Source organism: Conger conger, chromosome 8 (genome assembly GCF_963514075.1).
Source record: "Conger conger chromosome 8, fConCon1.1, whole genome shotgun sequence".
Classification (NCBI taxonomy): domain Eukaryota; kingdom Metazoa; phylum Chordata; class Actinopteri; order Anguilliformes; family Congridae; genus Conger; species Conger conger.
In genome coordinates this window covers 50498155-50521389 of record NC_083767.1, presented here as the reverse complement: position 1 = coordinate 50521389, position 23235 = coordinate 50498155, and the positions used below count along the sequence as shown (strand labels likewise).

At 41.5% G+C, this 23235-nt stretch overlaps 1 protein-coding gene across 2 annotated transcripts in view; it reads right to left on the bottom strand.

Moving 5' to 3' along the window:
- lrriq1 (leucine-rich repeats and IQ motif containing 1) overlaps positions 1 to 18325 on the bottom strand; it is a 30778-nt gene extending 12453 nt beyond the window's left edge. For both annotated transcript variants that reach the window (XM_061252537.1, XM_061252539.1), the window contains exons 1-19: positions 18191 to 18325; positions 17759 to 17861; positions 17529 to 17635; positions 17308 to 17401; positions 16768 to 16979; positions 16549 to 16626; positions 15148 to 16443; positions 13874 to 14764; positions 13177 to 13329; positions 12732 to 12882; positions 12158 to 12351; positions 10790 to 10917; positions 10638 to 10711; positions 10141 to 10234; positions 5645 to 5821; positions 2217 to 2618; positions 1754 to 1934; positions 962 to 1081; positions 79 to 144 (exon numbers count right to left, since the gene is read on the bottom strand). In XM_061252537.1, the coding sequence (XP_061108521.1) occupies positions 79 to 144; positions 962 to 1081; positions 1754 to 1934; positions 2217 to 2618; positions 5645 to 5821; positions 10141 to 10234; positions 10638 to 10711; positions 10790 to 10917; positions 12158 to 12351; positions 12732 to 12882; positions 13177 to 13329; positions 13874 to 14764; positions 15148 to 16443; positions 16549 to 16626; positions 16768 to 16979; positions 17308 to 17401; positions 17529 to 17635; positions 17759 to 17861; positions 18191 to 18295 (4626 nt within the window). In that variant the 5' untranslated portion in view covers positions 18296 to 18325. The remainder of the gene's footprint in view (positions 1 to 78; positions 145 to 961; positions 1082 to 1753; positions 1935 to 2216; positions 2619 to 5644; positions 5822 to 10140; positions 10235 to 10637; positions 10712 to 10789; positions 10918 to 12157; positions 12352 to 12731; positions 12883 to 13176; positions 13330 to 13873; positions 14765 to 15147; positions 16444 to 16548; positions 16627 to 16767; positions 16980 to 17307; positions 17402 to 17528; positions 17636 to 17758; positions 17862 to 18190) is intronic.
- Between the last annotated feature and the right edge of the window lie 4910 nt (positions 18326 to 23235).

Below are 23235 nucleotides of genomic sequence, written 5' to 3'. Positions count from 1 at the left end.
TGTTTTTGGAGGTAATAAATTCAGGCATTAATCACGGCAGGGCCATACATCCTGCAGGAGATGTGTGCATGCTGTTACCTTTGGCCGTATTGTGGAAGGCTGGGGCCCGGAATCCAGGGTTATCCAGTCCTTGTCCAACGCAGCCTGTATGCAAAAACATAAATACAATTTCAAATCCAATAATATATGCATGTATTTTAACAGTATACAGCAATCTACAGTACACTTCAAAACCAGTTTTGTGCAGGTCCATTCCGAACTGGAGATGAAACCATACTGGGGAATACCCTGCATAATAAAACAGTTGCCAAATGTTCAGGTTTTTCTCATATTTTTGTTATATTTGTTCAGATTATCCTGAGGCTGGGGATTTTAATAAATTGCAAAAATAATTCAAACAGCATTAATGCATTTTCTGAAAACCACTGGAACTATTAACACAAGAATGTACAAAATACGTGCTGGGAAAAACTGGGTTTTGACGGATGTATAACAATGGCATTTCCACAACTGAGTGCCACTTAATTAAGAGTGTCACTCCCAGCAGTAGTACTACCCTAGTTAAATGTAGTATTGCACCTAGCAATAAAAGCACTTCAATGTCACAATTCAGTTTATAATAGCACCTAAACAGTAATATTATCTCAGTTAAGTTTCAAACTACACCCCTAACAATAGTATTTCCTCAATGAAATTCATGATTGCATACCACCCGTAATTTCTATTGCATAGCACCAGAAACGTCAGTATTTCCAGAAAGCCCTTTGTTCAGCCAAAGGAACTGTGAAAAGACAGGCAGTGACTGATTCTCCTCTTCCTCCCACAATTAGGGACAGCAGTCTGCGGTGGTAACCCGAGGTAACAGGAGAGACGCTCGGAGAGGGTCCATCACCGCGTGGGAGTTAACGTAATGAGGGCAGGCGTTCCGGGGATACGTCAGGTGGATTTATCAGCCACTCGCCTCGTCAAATGCAAATTCATCCACGTCCACTTCGGCGAATTCCTCATCCGTCTCACCCACTCGAACCGCCGCCAGCGCGGAAGCCAGCCTGCTCCGCAGAGCGTAGCCCTTCCACACAGCCTAGAGGTAAAAAAGCAAGGGGTTATAGATCAAATGCAAATGTAAATATTGTACGTTATCCCATTAGGAAGATAAAACACGTTAGCCTCAGTTTAATTGCTGAGTGATCTGTTATCTGAACTTTAGGTGACACGTGCTGCTATAAGACAAATGGAACGCCAGAATGCTTCTAAATCTTCGAATTCCCCACGGAAAGACTTCACAAGCCAGAAGACTGGAATCCTGGAGCTCCCACTACCGCAAATCTTCTGTGATCTGATTAATCATTTTACAAGTCCTCCAGGACCAGTTAAAACACAGCGAGGAGAGAAAAATATTTTAGGACAAGTTAAATGTCAAGCACCACATCGCATTGGGAGCACAGAATTGCATGTATAAGTCTTTTAAGTTGAACTTGATATTACATTAAAGTTCTTCTTCTGGCACTAGTAAAATACGAATAAGATGCACCCCTCCAGTGAAATACCATACTTTCATGGGCAGGAAAGTAGAACTAAGTAAAACAAATGTAGAGAGTAACACGATTTGCCTGTGGAATCTGCAACATGACCGAGGCACGAGCATTCACTTGAGATGAAACACAATGTTCCCCCTTCCTGCATCCATTTGTATTGTGTAAAAGGAGAAGGAGTCAGCTGTACTGTATGTTTCTCACTGTGGAAATGTTCCCACCTGAATGACAGTGGCCGCCCGGCACTGATCCAGATGCGCCGCCCTCGAAACACGCTCCACAGCGACGCTGTTTCCCCCGGCGACGCCGTCTCCCACGGCAACCCGCCGAACGCCGCGCGGGAGAGCAACCCTGCGATTTCGGTGACCTCTCCAGAAGCTCTGAATGACCGCAGCTGCCATGCTGCTCCCAACACAGGCGTTACAGGAGTTACAGTCCGTCAGAATGCACAGACAGCAGCGTCTACAATCTCAGCACAATCACACTCAGTCATCGAGAGAATATAGCAGTCTCAATTCACATGCTAAATCCTTTCTTTGCGTCGATCTGAGAGATTCTACATTTATTATATTTACAATAATTTGCTGTAAATTACAGAAAAGGTGAGTAAATGTGAAAAAGGAATTATAATTTCACCAAATTAAAAAATGCATTTGGGTTTAAAAGGTAAAACTGAGGAATTACTTTTTAAGGTCAAACTTTTGAGAGGGTTTCTTGCTTGGTTTATTTTTGGGGTGGTTTTGTAGCAGGTTGGTAGAGCGATCTCTGGTCACAACAGCACTTTGACTTCCAGCATCCTCCCCACTGGTGCTGGCGGAAGTTTCCGGACCCGAGCTGGAAGTCTGGCCGTTCCCTTCAGCCTCCTGGCTGCAGGGGGCGCCACTGGCAGTGTCCTGGCTGCTCTCCTCCACAGCGTGAGCAGGATGCCCGTCCTGGGCCGGAGAGCGACTGGACGGGACCGGCGCGGTTCTGTCCGCCACCGTCAGCTCCCCAAACTCGTGAGCGTACCGCTGCTCCTCCGCCAACCCCAGCAGCTCCTCACAGTGCTGGCTGATGACCGTCGAGACATCCGAGGGGCAGGGGGCGCTGTTGCGCACAGATATCAAAATCATTATCTCTATGGGTCAATCAACAGCACTTCAGAAACTTCACACAGAGAAATATTTGTCCATATCGAGAAAGGAAGTGGGAAAAAAGGAAGTGGGAAAGAAAGGAAGTGGGAAAGAAAGGAAGGCATATGTTAGGCATTCAGCTGCTCTCAGGCAGAGGTCCTTACATAGCCTGCATTCTTTTACACACAATCCATTATCACAGCTGCATGCTTACTGAAGCACCTCAGGTCAAGTGCCTTTCTCAAGAGCACTACAGCAGTGCCACACCTGGGAGCCAAACCAGCAGCACGGCTGAGGAATGGGAATTATAAGCCCAGTTCCCTATCCACCATGCTAACCTGCTGTCCTCGGATAATTTAACATTTCTAACGTCACTGTATTTATCACTGGGGTAGACCAGAGTGCATGGAGAAAGATGAATTGATACCTGCTGCATCAGCAAATTGCAGGATCAATGAATAAATCACAAAATCAAAGTTTATATCAGTTCATATAACATCTTCAGAAATTAATTTCTATTGCCTTCTAGCTGTGTGTCTAGCACTAATTGCCATACACCTTAAATTATAATCACTTCTTATAGAGTAGTTGATTTATTCACCAAATACGCTAATGAACATTAATACGCTTTAAATAATCCCCAATAGGCTTAGAGAACTTATCTGAAGGTGCAGTGTGTAACAGTGCAGCCGATCTTATAATGTGCCTTTTCATGAGGAGGATTAGACCGGCACAAAGCCAGTTCATCTGCATCTTATTCCATTAGCAATGGCCAGTTCCGCCTCCCCTGGTCCGTGACCCCGGCCGTCTCTGCTGTTGCCCCAGGTAGTGTGGGCCACAGGGTATGGCTACAGAACAATGCCCCTGCTCTTCAGCTCCTCCAGGGGATCCAGCCAGACACAGAGACAGTGTATCTCATGCCCTAGTACCTGCCCTTCACTACTGAGGCAAGCCAACCATTACTAAAGTCTCAGAAAGACATCTGCGTCCATGGAACATGTACAATTCAGTGAAATTTAGACTGTTTAAAGTGTGCCAGATAATGAAACAAATAATTGATTTCTTTTGTTAATTCAATCAAATTCTGACTGCTTAAGGTGCACCAGATAATTAAACAAATAATTGATTTATTTTGTTAAAAAATTCAATCCAACTTGTCTTGGCAGGCTAAGTATCTTCAGGAATCACAAGCAGTAAATGAAAAGGGCAGAGTGTGCCAAGGCAAATATCTGCACACTCGCCCGAGACCTGAGACAGGTCATCAAGTTAAATGCTAAAATGACATATTTGCAATCAAAGCAAACATATCGTTCCTTTAAAAATGTTTCATAAAGTCTACAAACAGTCTTCAGTCAATCTCCACAAAAAAACAATAATGGCCTTCGTCTCAAACGCTCCGATAAAGAACATGTGCAAAAGTAACTTTCGTACATTTTTTGTCACCGCTTACACAACCACATTAGCTTCTTAGTCATTTTGCCAATTATCAAACATATGGGTGCAAAAAATGTCCAAAGGTTTTTAAAATACAGCTTTAAAAAATGGGTTGAAATCCTGCGGTGGAAGTGAAACTGTACAGCGGGTTTAAAAGTGCCAGACAGAACATTCCCTCCAGAGACGCCGATGTTTTCAAACGCTCACGCAGCCCCCCGGTCTGGTTCTGCACCAGTGCAGCTCCGGGTCTTCAGACAGACCTTCTCCCTCTGCAAACCCCGGCTGACACCAGGTCAGGTCACAAGTTAAATGATGCTGGTGGTCTCTGTCCAGTCCCAAAAGCGCCATTGTCCACAGCACAAGGGGGGGAAACAGAAACGTGGTCCTCCAGCCATGCGAGAGCCCGGTGTGAACATATATAATTCCACAAGGTTTCTACGATTACGCTAGAATGTGTAAACACTCGACAAAGACCACTAGCTTTTATGTCAATAATCCGAGGGCAAACTGGAAGGAATTGCAACTTTGGGAAATGCAAGTTCGGATTGCACTAATTTAGCAGAAATCAGTAAATACTGCCTTGATACATACAGTACATACATACATATGTGCATGCAGTACTTATAGACTTGTATACTGTACGTACATGAAAAGGCTTTATTTGATTAACTTGATGAACTGTTACCAACATGTGCATCATGTTATCCTGCAAACAGTACAGTCCTTTCAGTTCTGTGTTGAAAGCTACTGCAGATTTGATAACCTAGGTATTGGTACATTTCTTCTCTCTCTTCGTTCTGTTTTATCACACCTTTGTCCGATAAATCTACCCCGGTCTAATACATTCTAAGTCCTAAGTATAGACAAACCATTTACCAATTTGAAGAAGTAGCAATTTGTCGATGTGAAAGCCCTGTTTTGAACATATTGCTTGGGCTAGAATGGACAGGTTTGAACATATTATATTTCACTTCAGAATTTAGTAGATGCTGCTATACAGAGTGATGTATACAAATTAGGTTCTTGTACAATTCATTCACACAGCTGAATATTTACTGAAGCAATTCAGGTTAAGGGGACAGGGCCGAGTTCCAGGCGGAAATCAAACCAGCAGTTATGTGCTTCCCAAACACAGCAATTTCACATGAGCAGATCCTGGCTCTTACCACAACACTCTGAACGATCCTTCTTCTGGGTTATTTCAAAACAGGCCATTTTGTGCAACGGTGACTAAGAAACAGAGCTGACAGTACCCAGGAGATCACATGAAGGCCAACAGCAGTATCCTTGAGAGCAGTGTATCACCCCAGTTTCATTAGTTCAGAAATACATCAGGAAAGAAAGGTGGGCTATGAAAGATACTCAAGGCCCTGTTACATCATGCAGGATTACAGAGATAGCGGGATAACTGCACTGAGTAAACCCTCAATCTGAAACATGGACTTCAGTAAAAAGAGCTGTTCTGGGTTTTACCCAGTACTGGATCAGTGCAGTTACCAAGCTAAATCAGTAATCATGCTTTGTGAGATACCCTCCAGATAGCCATAGCTGGGGAGAAGCACTCACCTCAGCTGGGCCTCGTGCCTCCTCTGCACCCTCTCCAGCTGCTGGAGCTGGGCACGGCAGAAGCCCAGGAAGCTCCCCGGGGGCGGACTGCCTGCCCTGCCTGAGGGAGGCGCTATAGAGCGGATCCACTCCCCATTAATCCTCCGCAAGCCTGGCACCGTCTGAAGCAAAGAGGACCTGCAACAGATGACCTGTTATCTTCTCACATGGTCATTTCCCTGCACCCATATCACTCACATCTAGATGCCTCTGGGTCTGTATGCTGTCCTCATATCGAGGAAGCCATTTGCTCTCATGTTCAGTCTCTGCATGACATTTGGTGCGCGTACTATTCTACAGAATGAGTAACTATTTATATTCTATGCATAACATTGTGTAAAAATCCATTGTAAACCCTTTCTTAATGAATGTTAATTTTTTATTTTTCCGTCGAATTTGAGATGTCAGTATATTCGCCTTCTCAGAAAATAAGTACACAGTAATTAACCACATCATAAAAATGCTGCGCTTTCTGTACATCATCACATGGCCATGAAAAACTCAGCTCAGTTATTTTTAAAACGTAGCACGTACCAGTCATATATACAATGTAGCATGTGCTAGTTATGCCTGTGTGTGTATGTGTGTGTGTGTGTGCATGTGTGTTTGTAAGTCTGTGTGTGTGAGTGTATGTGTGTGTGCGTGTGAGCAATTTAAATGTCCAAAGCGATCACAACCGTCACTGGTCCCCGCAAGATCAACCACTCCTCCAGCCTCTCCAAAAGGCCTTTTGAGGAAAATGTTTACTCTGAGCAGATGAAACCACTTAGGAATGTGGATAAAACATATACTGAGTTTGACATTCAGGTCCCAAGAGAGTCAACAAAAATCTCTCTCTACGCAGAACAAAAGGTTTCGCTGGAGCCTGCTGTTCTCATGGAAGAAGTATGTGATGACACAGGGCCCAGATTAAAGGCTCAGAGGGTATCTGGGCTTCAGTCCCGAACCTGGACCCCCAGGTGTCAGTCAAACGCCGCTCCTCTCAGTGGTACTACTTCAGACTGCGCAGATTAAATCGGAGCAGCCGTATCTGGCCCCAGCGTAAGCCCCCGGTTCAGAGATACCAGCAGAGGTGACCAGCACCCCGGGCTACGGATGTGCCTTCTGAGGAATCCCAAATATCCCTACAACAGTCTATTTCAGGAAAAATGGAAGAGAGAGAAACTGGTGCCCCAGTTCATTTCCCGTTTCGAAAGGCCTCGGTAGTCTGTGTTTACTGCTCATTAAACTAAATAGGGTATGACAAATTGTTACGGCCGGTAAAATAAATCTATTCTGATTTTAGGATTTAACTTTTTCTGAAAACACGGTGAGAAAGCATTCCTCTCCTTTCTAGCCTGTCTGGAATGCGGTGTAGCGTCTGCATGCGCTTTTCCTGGCGGCATTTTGCGTTTGAAAATATATAGCACTCGCTAATCCCTTTGATACTATTTCAAGACCTAAAGCTGTAAAAACTTCAATAAAACATTCATTAAGTAGAACCATAACAACCAGCAATTGCTACAGTGCTGTAAATCTGTATTAAACACAGTTTAAATCTGATCAGCATTCTGCTTTACATATCCCAAAATAAAATTATTATCCAATCAATTACGTCCCATGTGTTACAGATGAGTTGATTTCAGGGACATGGGAAGCACTCGTTTAAGTTTATTATTTAGTATTTTAGTTCACTACTAGTGAACTACTAGCAGCAGCTAGGGAATGTTACTTTTCCAAGACACTCGCAAAACGAGCTTTAGCTGACTGAACATGCAATTAAGTGGACAGAGTTAAAACCCCACCTAACGCATGCTTTATTCTGTGCAGAAATGATTTATGCTGCACATAAGCCACAGCGTAATGCATTATACTGTATATCAGCCATAGAGCTATTTATGCAGCCAGCAGCACAGCACAGTCACAGGGCAATTAATGATAAAAATCGAAGAAAGAGAAATGTGGTGGGAGAGGTGATTATCATCAGATAAAAGTTAAGAGCCACAACATTCCCAGCTGTGTTTCTCCTTCAGAAGAACCCAGTTCATATTTCATTTAGTGAAAACTTCCCTGAAAACATTTTGTCTTAAAGAGGCGCAATTAATCATCCGCAAGCGAAAGGCATTCTTCTCGGCGGGCTCAGACTGCTCTTAGGGTGTAATTCTTTGCAGTGTTCTTTAGTGCTTTAATTTAGGCGGTGTTATCACTGGCGGCGGATGAAAGCGCTGGCAGAATGGGGAAATGCAGGGGCTAATTCCATTGTTGGCATTGAGGGTTAGGCAAAGTTCAATGGAACATTTGGTCTCCGTTTGAGTCAATGGTGGAACCGCACAAATCCCTCCGTTAAAGTAACACATATCTGGGTGTGTTTTCAGGACTTAGCACTCGACTCAAAAGAAGTTAGCCTATGAGTAATTAAAGACAGACTCGTGCCAGCATCTACTAGGCCTACCTCACAATACATAATGATATCTCTCAATAATAATCATAATAATAATAACAAAATTATTATCATATTATTATTGTTATTATTATTAGTAGTAGTAGTAGTAATATTAACTGCTTTTATTTGAGACCACTTTTATCCAAGGCATCTGCATGAACAGAAAACTAAATTGCAATATAAGATATAAATAAAAAGTAAATAAAAAGTATGCAGTTTAAATTTTTGCACAGAATGACTTAGGTAGTATGGAGCCATCTCAACCATCTTAACTGATTTCCCAAATATAATACAAATATAAATCATAACCATGAACTATTGCAATAATTACAAATATTAAAACAGACATGCACTGTTTTCTGCCTATATATTATGAAAATAATTAACATAATATTAAAATGTGCGTACAAGTAGAAAATTGCCATTTCACTCCTCAGCAGATAGATACATTGTTGAGAATCTCTGGAAATAATTAGCATTACAATATTAAAATTGCACATACATGTAGAAAATAGTCATCTTAGGGCTCAAAATGACCTTTTTTCATGCTCCCAAGCACCAGAACAAATTTATGTGCAGAGGGAAAAAAAAGCAATTATTAAGAAAAGTACATACATCACTGACTGCTGCCACTATGCAGTCACTGGAGTCAGACATACACATCACAACTGTAAAAATGATGTAGTACAGGCACCCAGCTACAGAAATGGTGGTTTTCATTGCTAAAACTACAAATTCACATCATGACAATTATTTGTGTTCACAAAAATGCTCACAAATGTAATTTCTAGGTTGCACAATTTCCTTTTTCTGCATACCAAAGTAATTTTGAGCCCACAGCACTAACACACTGTTGAGGGCATGATGGGAAATATCCTACTGTTCCTGTATCCTACTGTTATATGTACTGTCACTAATTAGTAACAAGATGGCAATATAAAGAAAACAGATATTCTTCTCATCACTCATATCTAATTCCTATCATATACTCAAATTATCAATGTAATTTTCACATTGGCCAACATGACATAATGTCAAAGACAGTGTCATTTGCATATTAACTTAACTGTACAGGAGTGGGACACGGATGCTTCACAACTCAATGTGAAAAAAAACACAGTTCTAGCTACACTGTCTCACTATAATTTTAACAAGAAACAGAAACAGACAAGAAGTCCTCAGTAATGGAATATGAAAAACAGTACTGTATACACAGAATAAGGCCTATCAGACAACACTGATTACAGGGGAGAACCAACTGAACCTGGCCTGAAAGTGCACTCAATATGATTTTGATGATATGAATGATATGAATATTTAACCTATAATATTAAATATAATATAGTATTAATATATTTGTGTTTATGTATTTCTGACTGACACTTTTCTGACAGATGAGGATAACAATTCAAGTGTTTTGTGTGCCCCCATGTGGTTCCACTGTGAAATGTAACAATGTTTTTAGGTAATTAGATGAACATTAACCACACGTGGCAGTTTAAGTGTGAGATTAATGTGAGAAATTAAAAAATGACATTTTTATATTGAAAATGTATTTTCAGAATCATGAGCCCTTGATCCCGCAGGATTTCATATGGCGAAAGTGGTAATCTGGTCCGGGAACTTTAGAAAGACACACCCACCGGTCTACAGATGTGGGCAGGAAACTCTGTATTAAAAAGGAATGTTTATTCTGCCTTCCACGCCTAATTCACCTCCAGCAACCCACCCACTGGCTGGGACCATTATACTCTGTGACAAGAATAAAACAGCAGAACTATTCTTTGCTACTTTCTTTAGGTGATTTCTGACCAGGAGAATTCATAAATAAACCTTAAATTAATTAAACATGTATCATTATATACCAGAATAGTGATCACTTTCTTTATTTGACATTGTGCCGAAGAATATCTCGGAATTTATTTGTAGTGTTATAATCTTATGTTTGATGTCTCTATATTGTGAATAAGTGGAGAACATGAGGAGTGGAGCTGTATTTCTGCACACTGCTTGAAGGATAAGTAGTATTCTTTACCTCCAGTTGTTCTCCTGTTGAAAGGGGTTTCCAGAAAGGCTCATCTCTTGGAGCTGTGAACATCCCTCAAGGCTGTGACGAACATTAGCCAGTTCTACAACACAGAAGCTCAGTTATTTCTCCTGACTGATAACGCTGATTCATTCGGTAAAACGCAAATGTAATTATTGTGACACAATTTTAACATGTGGCTATTTCACTGAAGCAATTAATAAACTCCATATGTTTGGCATATTATAATAAATACTCTGTATCATCTTCATACTGTATCATCCCAAAAAACGTGAGGCTTTCATAATCGGATTGTCACAAAGATTCATGCTTCAACTATTCTTTGGAAAATTCAAAGAAAAGAAAGCTAATTTAATTTTAGAGAAATTAGAATGAAGACAGACAAATCTACAATAGTAATATAGTAATACTTTTGAAGGCTTAACCTGATAAAGCAACACTACAGCTGAGCTGTACAGTAAAATACAGTCCAGTACAGATATTACCTGAGAGGCAGTTGTGGCTAAAATCCAGCTTTTGCAGAGACACACAGTGGGAGAGAGGAGGCAGATGGGTAATGCTGAAAAACACAATAAAAACTGTCAAGCTGACAGTATGGCCCAAGCTTACAGCTGCGATTACATCACTGATAATCTACCTGTTCTTCGATGCAGAGATGAGCTGCAGAAGAGGGAGCCAGCAGGCTGAAAGGCCATCCAGAGACGAGACAGTGTTGTCATCCAGATACAACTCCTTCATCAGGACGTGGTTCTTCAAACTCGGTGGCTACAAGAAATGCCGCATACAGTAAACACATCACTTGGGCTAGCATTAGCGCACAGTGTGTACCTTTAGTACTCCATTATCACAGTGAACACAACCACCATAGAGTTTATTCCATTATAAAACAGTACACACCATTACCACATAGTGTAGATATCTTATTATACCATACACAGGAATCTGTTTTCACATGGTGTATTCAGTTATCACACTGTAAAACTATTTCACTGTATTCTCCAATATGACTGATTATTATCAGTGATATTTAAGCAATACTGCATTATCTTGGTGTATGCGTACTTCATGACCACATAAGTGTACACATACACCATGATACTTCACCATATCATCCAAACCGTATCATGGTTGTGACTCCTGGCTGACTCGTGACTAAAAGGTTCTCTGCGCGATGCTATATTGAGTTCCTCTTGTAAGGAAGAAAAGCTTGAATGTGCTCATTCCAGGTGAAGTCACACACAGGAAAGAATAACTAGCGACAGACATCTGTCATCCAGGGAAAGGGAAACTATTTGTGATTTATAACCTGAGCTCCTTTACATTAAATGACCTACTCCAGTGGATTTATGAACATTCACATACTGCAGTAGAACCTGGGGTGAACTGTGAGTTCAGAGTCAGCTAGGGATGGTTATTGTGCTTTGATAAAATACACAGTATTAGTCAGGGAATACAGAGCAATGGTCTGTGGATGTACAGGTGGCTTCTGACTATCCAACTCAAACGGCTTCCCGCAGTATTCATCAATAAATGTGTCTGTCATTGTGTTAAGAAACATATTAAAATGCGTGTTATTCAACACAAGAACGTACAATTTATTTTGTTTCATTATGCTACTCCCTCAGAAACTTGCTCCCAACTCCACACCACAGGCAGAGATATGTTTTTATCAATGGAAAGTGAGACTTATTTCCATTTCTGAATGATATGAATGAAGAGAATATCACAATTCTATAACAATGAACGTGAAAAGGTTATTGTAGCATCATGCCACTTCTTTGTTAAAACCCATTTTGGTTGACCAGGCTGGCCATACAGTACCTCTGAGGCTTGTACAGTATTGAAATACTGAATTAAACTGTGTAAAAAGTATTAAACAAATACATTCATTGTGGCTTGACAAAAATTAAGCCTTTAAAGACAGTTTTTTCTTAAGTTGCAGCAAATGTGGAAGAGGAGATCATTTTGGACAATATGAAAACATTGAGCAATGCCAGTGTATTACCTCTGTGAGATTGTTGCCTTGTAGTCTCAGGGTGCTGAGGAGAGCACAGTTTTCGATGTCGCCCATGCTATTGAGGTGGTTATACCCACAATCCAGGTACAAGACAGTGTACAACTCGCTCAGTCCTCTGGTACTGATCAGCTGGTTGTGGTCGATCAATAATCTCTGAAGTCTCTTCTGAGACCCTAACCCACCTAAAATGAGAAATGAAAACAATAAATCAAAATATAACCACATTACAAGCGGGAAGACAATATGACAGAAGGGTCATGGGGGAAACAATTGCACTTTAATGTACTCTTTCACCATTTAATTTCAGACCACTTGTGGGAAGCAATGATGCCTTAGATATTTTCTGTAGATTTCATATCCACACTGAAGGTTAAGTGCTGTTTAAGTGCATATAACCCCAGCTTTATGGAATATTTATTCATCACTTCACAAGCAGAGCATTTTTCACATGCCTGGCCGGCGTCTGTATTTCGCTCAAACACCGCCACCATGTGGCCATGCTGAGTAACTGTCTGTAAACAGAGGCTGGTCTGTGTTTGGGTGGAGTGTGTGGAGCGCTCACTGAGCCGGGAGATGCGGTTATGGGACAGCTCCAGAACGTCCAGGTTCACGGCATCTTCCAGGCCGTGGATGGACGTCAGCTGGTTCTGACTCAGAAGAAGGACCCGAAGCTTGGTCAGATCCTTGCAGTTCACAAACTTGATCTCGTTTTCCTTAAAAAGAGAAAGCAAGCTTAGCAGACACCCTCATCCAACATAACTAACATAATTACACAACCACTTATAAGGAAACATATTTACTAATGTATTCAGTCCCTTCTACGTGGGCAAAACAGCAGTTAGGAAGTGAACTTGCAACCGTTGGGTCACAGGCAGAAGTTCCTGCACCAATAAGCTACACAGCCACTCAAAAGTGATGTAACAAATCAGCTAACAGTAAGCAAGACCATTTAAATATGCAGAGTCCATTTAAAGCTGCTGTTCTGGAGGTCTGTATTGTGTTTTCACCTGAAGGTCGATGTATTTGAGACCCCTGCACCCACTGAGACCCTCCAAGGCCACCAGCCCACACCGTCGCATGGTTAAGGCCTGCAGTTTTGTGCACTCAGACAGTGTAGACAGGCTACAGCCGGGTAGGTCCTCAAGTGTGACCGTGGTGACCTGTGAAAAAACAATATCATATTCAATAGCAACATCACTGAGTCAAACCTTACCATATCTTAGATTCAGTGTACCAGTAACAGTATTTGTTTTCTGGGCATAACACGATGTAAAATGGAGGAAAAGGTACGGAGATAAATCTGTGTATATCCAAACATTAAAAATATAATTATTTTTATAACAGAGCAGCAAAGCAAACTAACTGTAATGGACAAAATCTAAATATTGAATTTGGCCCAAAAAAAAGAAAAAGCATTAACAACAAATACAGTAATTGATTATACTACTTATATAAAAATGCATCACTGAACTCCTACAGAATGTAATTGAAGATAATGAACATCATAATTTTCAATAAACCAGTTCACGATAAATATCTTGCTTAAGTGAAATTTATATTGTCCTTCGCGGTACAACAGGCACACCATCTGGAAATCAAACCAGAAACCTTCTAAACTCCTCGAGTCTGGTTAAATTACTACAACATCAGACTGCTGTTACGAGCAGACGTGTCATAAGTGCTGGGTGTTTCTTCAGTTTGTACCTGTTTGAGAGAGTTCCAGGCAGCACTCTGCAGAACAATGTCCGCACTCAGTGGAGGAAGAGCCTTCACCGAGCCCCTCCTCATGCTCTTGGCCTGCACCACCTGCTTCCTCTTATTCTGCAGGGAGAGTTTGCTCCAGGGGACGCAGTCCTTCATCCAGGCCAGCCTCTTCTGCTCGATGCTGTCGGGCAGACACATCAGGCTGGAACAGGGCGTGTGACCCTCAGCCTCAGAAGGCTCTGTGACTGCCTCTGTGATGGCCGCTTGGCTGCCCTGAGCTTGTGTCGGGTCTGCAGAGCTGGCCGGTCGGTCTGACTCCGGAGCTGCCTCTTCTTCACCTTTCACCTCTAAGCACAGTGGAGTTGGTTGAGCCTCAGGGACCGCTTCTGCCTTCTCCTTGTGACTCTCCTCTCTCCTCCTCTCTTCTTCTTCTTCTCTGAGTTCCTTCGCTTCCCTCTCCTCTGTCTCCCTCAGCTGCCTCTCCTCTTCTTCTTTTCTCCTCCTCTGTTCCAACACTTTCATCCTGGCCCTCTCCTCTTCCTCTTTCCTCCTTCTCTGTTCCAACATTTTCATCCTGGCCCTCTCCTCTTCCTCTTTCCTCCTCCTCTCTTCCAACGCAGTCATCCTGGCCCTCTCCTCTTCCACCCTCCTCTGTTCCAACGCTTTCATCCTGGCCCTCTCCTCTTTCTCCTCCCTCTCTTTTTCCATCTGAAGATGCTGCTCCTTTTTCTTCCTCCACTCGTCTTTCCTGTCGTCCTGCAGGGCCGTGCTCTTCTTGCACAACAGAAAGGCTCGATGGCTGGCTCTGGTCTCTATGAGGTCAGCCAGCCCTCTCTGTTCAGCCTGTCCTGAGTCCTCGGCTGACTGCCCCGGCTGCCTGGCCATCAGCTCCTGAGTAAATCAGCCAGCGTTAAAAAATCAATTTGATGTCAATTATAAAATATACAGCTCAAATGTCAACTAATAATTTCAGTAGTGCTTTTTACATTTTTTCCTGTGTGCCACAAAGTACAAATGCCCTACCAATAAACAAGTACAGTACCTACCACCTGGTAAGGTGGACAAAATTGACATGGTAGGGGTTTGACTTTAACATCAGGCATATACAGAAACTGTATAAAGAGGTAGAGTTCTAGCTGCAAACACCAGCCAACAGCCCCAAACTCACTTTTTTGAGCCTCCAAACATACCCTCATCACTTTCACTTTCTTATTACTTATAGCCATACAGAGTGTGACACAGTATCTGATGAGCTTGGTGATAATTAGTAGTACCTCATTGTGTGAGTTCCAGGAAGCAGGCTGTATAATGGAGTCTGAGGCTGGAGATGACTTTGCAAAGCCCCACCTCACAATCGTGGTCTTCAGCACTGGCCTCCTGTTATTCTGCGGGGAGGGTTTGGCCCAGGGAGTGCAGTCCTTCACCCATTCCATCCGCACCAGGTCCGCACTGTCGGACGGAGAAGCAGATGGGGAGGAGATGGGCCTATCGGGGTCATCAGCGACAGCTTTGTCTGAGCAGAGGAAGGGCCGAGCCTCTCGCTGCCACTGGCCTGCCTCCACGCCTTCTCTGCTGTTGACGGAGGCGTGGATTTCATCAGGGCTGGAGCTGACCGAGGACTGGCTGGTTCGATAGAAGCATTTCAGGCGCCAATTGTACTGCTCCTCTTCTGATTGGTCACCTTCGGAAACCGTGTCATTGCTCATTGGGCGTTTTTTGCCTTGTTCCATTTCTGTAGAGGATGATATTGAGTTTGAAGCGAGAACCATCTCTTTTGATGAACAGTGTGGATTTTCTTTCTCTCTGGGGATAAGCGCTTCTTCTGCACTGTCCTCCATACTGCTCATTTCTTTCTGCTGATGCCTTACTCGCTCTTCCTCCTCTAGTTTTCTAAGCTCCTCTGCTTTTCTCTCCTCCATCTCTCTTTGCTGACGCTCTTCCTCCTCAATCCTCCGTTGCCTCTCCAGTTCTTCCTGCTTCCTAACTTCTTCTTCCTTCCTCTTCCTGGCCTCTTCCTCCTCCTGTTTCTGTTTGCGCTCCCTCTCCAGGCGAGCCTCTGCCTCCTTAACCCTCTCCCGCTCATGCCGATCCTCTTCCTCTTTTTTTCTCCTCTCTTCCTCCTCTCTTCTCTTTTCTTCCTCCTGCCTGATCCTCTCTTCATCTTGCCTTTTCTTTTCTTCCTCCTGTCTGATCCTCTCTTCATCTTGCCTTTTCTTTTCTTCCATCCATCTGATCCTCTCTTCCTCTTTTCTTTTCTTCTCTTCCTTTCTCCTCTGTTCTTCCTCCCGTGTGATCCTCAGCTCCTCTAGTTTTTCCCTGATTCTGTTCTCCTTCTCTTTCCTCTCCCTCTCCAGTCGCAACTGAGACTCTTTCTTCTGCCTCCGCTCTTCCCTCCTCTCGTTCAGCAGCACAGCGTTTTTGGTGCGCACCAGGAATGCTCGGATGCTGGCCTGGATTTTGGTGGCGGCTCTGCACTGCTTCTCCTCGGCCGTGCTCCTCTGTTCGGCCTGCACCTGTTCGAAGGCGTGCCTCTCCTCCACCATGTGCATCTGCAGGCCTGTAATCAGCTCCTGCTCAGCAAAACAACCAGCATTAACACGTGTGCTGTTGGGAAAAAGACCAGCAAACGCTCTTGTATTCTTGTCACACAGACCAAAAATAATGTGCTACTGCACCTGCTGTTTTGATAATTCCTTGGATATTCTGCCATTTATTTTACTGTCTTCGGAATCCAGTTCAAGGTGCTGATGAACCTGCAAAAAAAAATTTTTTTACTTCATATTTACATCAACTTCCCATTCATTAAGGTGAGACACCACATCTTGGAACAAAAGTAAGCAAGAACTTTTAAAAGGCATAATGTAGAATCCATAACTGTAAGACAGCCATCTCACCAGGTTATCATATTCTATTCTTTTAAGCTCTTCTTCAAAAAACTGTTGTCTACGCAGCCTCCTCTCCTCCTCTTCTTTGCGTGCTTTCAGAAAACGCTCTTTCATCACTTTGCCCTTGGCCATCCTCTTTTCCTCCTCTGCTTTCAACCTTCTCTCCAAATTCATCAGTTCAGCCCTGAACTGCCGCTCAGTTTCTAAGTACTCATCAGAATCTGAATGTAGCAGAACAACAAATGATGATGTATTTGGGGATGGGAAAATTCAGACACTAAAAGCACATCATGATCGTATCCATTCTGGGGTTCATGAACATCAATATGTATAATTTGTAAAGTTTGACAGCAGTGGTATCTAGTGGTCAGATTTTGAGCCCATCCACAAATTGTTCAGGTCAAAAATATCACCTATCGTGATTCCTATGTATATGAGGTCACAGTGAAAGGATAAAAACTATAGCCCAGATTTAATGAACAGTTAACCAAATACCAACTCAATTTTACTGACAGTATGTGCCGAATAGAGGGCAAATATGTACAGTACCTTCATCATTGTGTGGTATGAGCTCAGTTGTAATTTCATTGGATGCAGTCCATGTGACTTCTGAAGATTCCTCTTCTTCAATTTCAGATATGATCTAAGTGAAAGTTATTGACACTAGCTCTAATTAATGGCAATACATGGCTATTGAGCACTAAGTCAGAGAAACCTTTCTTATGTCAGAGAATATCAGTTTAATGGAAGGTGATTGGTGATTGGCTTACTCGTTTTTTTAATGTGATGAGATCTTCCCCACACTCAGAAGCCAGCTCCTTTAAAAAGTCGTCACAATTATTTGGAGTCACTCCACGTATGTCATCTTTTGCGCTACCTGAAAGTTTTAAAGAGTTTTATGAACTCAGTGAAATCAAATACAATTGAGGGCCTGTGCGTTCCTGTCTTTACGAAACAAATGCATTAAAAAAAAAAAACAGTTACTGAATCTGCTACTCACTTTTGTCCTCAGGATGTTCCATAAGCAGGCGTTCAATGGAATTGAATCTGTCTCTCCCCAGTTGAGAACATGAAAGCACTGACTGGGGTATCTCATAAATAACCTAAAAAATGGTGCCGGATTTCATGTATTACTAGATAAAAATAACACCGTCATTCAAGTTATTTTTGACTTGTTTTCTAAACAAACAGAAATAATACGCTAAAATGCAACGTTACCAACACATAGAACGAAGGGTACTTGCCAGTATGAGGATGACTAAGACCATGCTAGTATAATCTTGCAGCAAATAATAATAATAATAATAATAATAATAATAATAATAATAATAATAATAATAAGATTATTAATCGTTCTTACATTACGGCGAAAGCTGGTTACGTTATACTAAATAACACTAGCTAACTGCTTACGTCCAAATACTGGGGCTACCTGATCATCCTCAGAAATGTCTTCGGCTGCAGGGTCCACGATATTTTCATTAGGTTTGCTCATCTCTTGAGAAGCGGCTTCTTCGATTAACTTATCGTCATCCATTCTTTTTAGTTGTGGCTAAAACTAGTGAACGCTTCACAGGTGTGCACAACAATAAATGAAAAAGGAAAAGAACGAAGTGAAAGATATCTTAAAAGATTTACAACAGGAATAAATAAAAAGTAGAAATACAAAAGAGCTGGTTCACCAGCTAGCTCTTGCTATTTTGACAAGCGGTGGCTGGCAACAATGTAACTAGCTAAGTTCGCTAGGAAGCCGCAAAACAACCTATCAAATTGAACATTGTGAATTCTGCCGTGAGACGGATGCAGGAAAACTCCTTGAGTTACGTTAAGAATGCTAATAAGCAAGTAATGGGAAATGTAAAATAATCGAACTTGAATTATGAACGTTAACATTAATGTTAACTTAGCTAGCTAGTGGTATATGGGAAACTTGTAGCCTACTTTCTGTCCACTCCATAGCGCCCGAGTTGCTATAGAAACAGAAGCAGCATGTCACGTACTGTAAACTACGGATTGCAGGTACGACCAAATCTGACAGCATGCAGAAGCGAATATAAAATCGGGAAAATCCTATTTCAGTGAAACATTATTTATTTAAGTTTTATTGAAAATAATCACTTTTACAAAACGTCGGACATAATTAGTTCCAGTTTTCTGGTGGTAAGCATTTTACGTGAAGCATTAACTGAGCTGTTGATCAGTTAACCCAGGGGTCGGCAACCCTGGTCCTGGAGAGCCGCAGGGTGTGCTGGCTTTCGTCTCCACCTTAAAATAAGCAAGCGACTCAGACCCAAGAAACCAGGTGAGGTGAGTTAACTGTGTAATCAACGGCTTTCATTGATCAATTAATGCCAAGCAACAACGAAAGCCAGCACACCCTGCGGCTCTCCAGGACCAGGGTTGCCGACCCCTGAGTTAACCACTGCGTTATATAGGCTAATACGGTGATGTTCAATAGGATTTCCAGTCATTTGGGGTAAAAAAGTAATGCAAAATACACAAATAAGATACTTGTGAGACCTTTTAATGGGAGGGTTTTTTCTCCACCCAGTTGTACAGAATATTACCAAAAACAAATGAATGAAAATGAACGTCAAGTGGTTGAAGTGCAGATCCTCAGTTTTTATTCAATGTTATTTTTTATACATTTTGTTATCATCATTTAGAAATTACTGCACTTTAATTTGTATGTTCTATATTTGAAATACACTCGTCAGGAGACAGGCGGGAATTGATCAGTGACTACTGTCTGAATAGACTTCACAAACATGACTACAGAGGCTACAATGCAAGATGCAAACCACTAGTTAAGCACAAAAACAGGATGGCCAGGTTACAGTTTGCTAAGAAGTAAAAGAGCGTGCAGACTTCTGTGTAAAAAGCCTTATGGACAGATGAGACCAGGATTGACTTGTATCAGTGTGATGGCAAGTGCAAAGTTTGGAGGCCAAAAGCAGCTAGCCAAGATCCAAAGCAGCCTCCTCATCTGTGATCGATGTGTTATGGTTTGGGCATGTATGGTTGCCACAGGTACTGGCTCACTTGTCTTTATTGATGATGTATCTGCTGATAGCAGCAGCAGAATTCATTCCGAAGTGTACAGAAGCATCTAAGTTCAACCAATTGCCTCCACATTCATTGCACAGCACTTCATCCTACAGGCCATGATCTCAAACATACAAAGGAGTTTTTCAAAGCCAAAAACTAAAGAATTCCTGACTGGCCAAGTCAAACACCCGATCTGAATCCAGTGGAACATGCAGGAGCTGAAGATGGCTGCAATACAGACCTGGCAGACTCGTCACCATGTAATGTCAATCAGTCACAGACATCAAGCAGTCATTGCATGCAAAAGATATGTGACAAAATAGGCCCAACATTATAGTGCCCTGGGGCTATGTATAAAAAGTAATGTGTTTTCTACGTGGTTAAACCAAAACATGCAACAATAACCTTAAGGTAAATCAAATTACTCACATACGGTTAAAGTGAACATTCTCAGCTTTTCTTAGAATGTGAACTTTAACCATATGTGAGTTATTTGATGACATGATAGGTTTGTTTAAAAATTCAAATTGTGGAGTACAGAGGCAAATAAATAAATGATTGGTCTTTGTCCCAAACATTATTGAGGGCACTGTGTCTGTAGTTACATTTACCGTAACAGTACCCTCTTGTGGAGGTGATGGGTAATCACTTCATGAAGTTGAAGGTTTTTTTTGAGGTTCTAAACCAGGGTGAACATGTGGAAATCGGGTATAAAAAGATTGCAAGTGTAAAGTACAACTCCTGCAGCCAGAAAGTTAGGTTTTGAGTTAATGGTGTCTTAACAGTACATTTTTTAATACTAACAATAAATATATCTCAATCATGATGAGTCAATACTGTGTAAAATAGACAAATTGATGCAGTTGGCCGTATCTCCTACCAATGAGCCAATAAATAATATAATCGAATGGAAAATGTCTGCATGAAAACAAAGAGCCAGTCAATCTTAAATTAATCTTTGCTCGTGTTACATGATATTTCATCACATTGCTGTCTTTTCATATGCTAATTGAATTAATCGGTTTTCCCACAATCAGAAAGACTTTGCTCTAAGTTTGTGTTCTGTATTCTGACTGGCTGACTTTATAGTTTACAAAGGACCCATGAAACTGAGACAATTGTGGAATTCAAGGGAGACAATACAGTGCTGCTGTGAAAATTTCCATCAGCCCATGTGCTGCGATATTATTACAATAAGAGGGCTTGTTTCCCATAACCAGAAAACACAAATTGTGCATTTTATTTCTTTATAAAGAGCCAAAACAACCTTCTGACTTTTTCTCAATCATTGTCCCTATTGTTAATCAATGCAAATGTATTGTTATGAAATGTTGGCTCAGACTGCAGTAAAAGTGTGCTGTTCTGGGAATGTATTCAATACTTGCTTTGTCAAAAGAAAAAAAAGTGGGAAAAAAACATTTAGCAAACCAACTATCCAATAAGACCTATGTGTTACCAGATCTGTTTTTAAAACATGGTACAAATGTGCAACAACAACAACAACAACAAAAAATAGCAATATAACATTAACAATAATAACAATAATAATAATAATATCAAAACCAACATGTATTAACCACAGGTCATTCTGTGTCAGTGCTCAGCATCAGTCTCCAACCAGGGGGACTTTTGTCTTTTCTTTGGGGATGTTTTTGAAGTCAGATGGGGACAGCCCCATTCACTCAAGTTGATAAGAAGCATTACCAAGTTCAATTGCTTTAAAAAGCCCCCATCAGCAAGGCTTGTCTGCTCCTATTAGCAGCAAACTGGCTTCGTCCTTTGTCAGTGAGCAAGGTGTCCAGGTCCTTTGTTCTGTGTTGGCTGAACACAGACAGAGACCAGACAGACAGGGGCTGCAGATTTATGCAAAGATTACAGCAACAATGGTGTCTCTGCTCCCAGCACTGTCCAAGTTTGGATAACGCCTGTGTTTATACAGTCAAGGGTTTTCTGTAACCGCACTGTAGCCATTAACAGGCTCAAGCGTTTCATTAACAAAATATATAACGTACAAATTAATAATATTTCCATGAAATGACTGGCCTCCAGTACTCAAGTAGACACTACCTAACCTATTATAAACAACTCATGAATGATAGTGAACATATTTTTGCACAGCAAAGTATTAAGTGTCATTTAATATAGCATTTTCTCTCAAGTGTACCGACGTCTTTTGAAAAACAATAATGTTTAATAATTCAGTGTTCTAAATCTAATTCAGGGAAACAACAATAGCTAATAGATCATTCTAATAGCTAATAAGCAAATTTAATTCATAGAAGGGTTTTTTAATGAAAGGTTCCAGGAGATGAACATACACTTGGTGGGGGGTATAAGATAAATGCTCTCATGTGATTTCTACTCTGGCTAATGAAAATATAGTCAGTCATTATGTTTCCACTGTCGCTGTACAGTACCTGTGATGATGTTTGAATTGATGGGGTTGTGGATGTCTTGGTATAGAGATATTAAATGTGTGAATATGTGGAAGGTACAGTACAAGCTTATGAACTTAATGATGCCTTTGAACCAATTGAACCTTTGAATAGGCAACCTTTCTGGGTGAGATTCTTCACAGGGTCTAAAAAGGAAGTTTGCCACTTGCAGTGTGTGTGGCAGGTAAAGCTATAGCGTTTGGGGAGGTTGCTTTCTTGAGTTAGAAATTGAGATCAAAGGGAATGCGGGGAGAGTCCTTACAGAAGCACAGACATAAATGCACAAATTTATACGTCAGCTGTGGCTAATTTATTTTTCAGTGATCTCATTGCTGCAAAATGTTGAGTCACCTAAAGTGTTTCAGTACAACTTTGGTGGTAGTTATAGATAATTTATGAAAATGTAAGCTATGTTTGTCACCGTGTACCAGGGAATTTATTAGGGAAAGTAATAATAACATTCAAAAGCTGTCATTTCTGCATGCGCCTGCCACAGTGATGCACTTTGAAGCACTCTCTCCGTGTGCTCGCCATGAGCATTTCCTTCTCACTCTTTCTCCAGGAAGGAAAATGTGTGGGTGTGTGATGACTTCAGGGAGCTAATGAACCAAAATCCTTCAAAGAGCCACTCAGTCCTGTCCTCTCCCGGCCACATGATTCACTGGGGCCTCGTGACACTTACCATTTCCAGGGAAAACGGTTTGAGGCCATACTGGGCATAATCCTCTTCTTGTCAGACAATGCAAGCCAGCTTCAGGAAGAGTCCAGGTTAACCCTTAACTTCCATTCTACTGGCAAGTACTGCTTCTCAACTGTCAAAATGGGAGAAATGCCATAGTTGGCGAATTAAAAGTCATTAAATGTAATAATTTAAAGACAAGCTGACTTCTATAAGAGAATTTTACTGACAAATGAGATTATGTGAAGATTACAGAACAGAACAGTACACTTATTATATATTAAGCATGTAGCTTTTTTCTCTATACATCAAAGT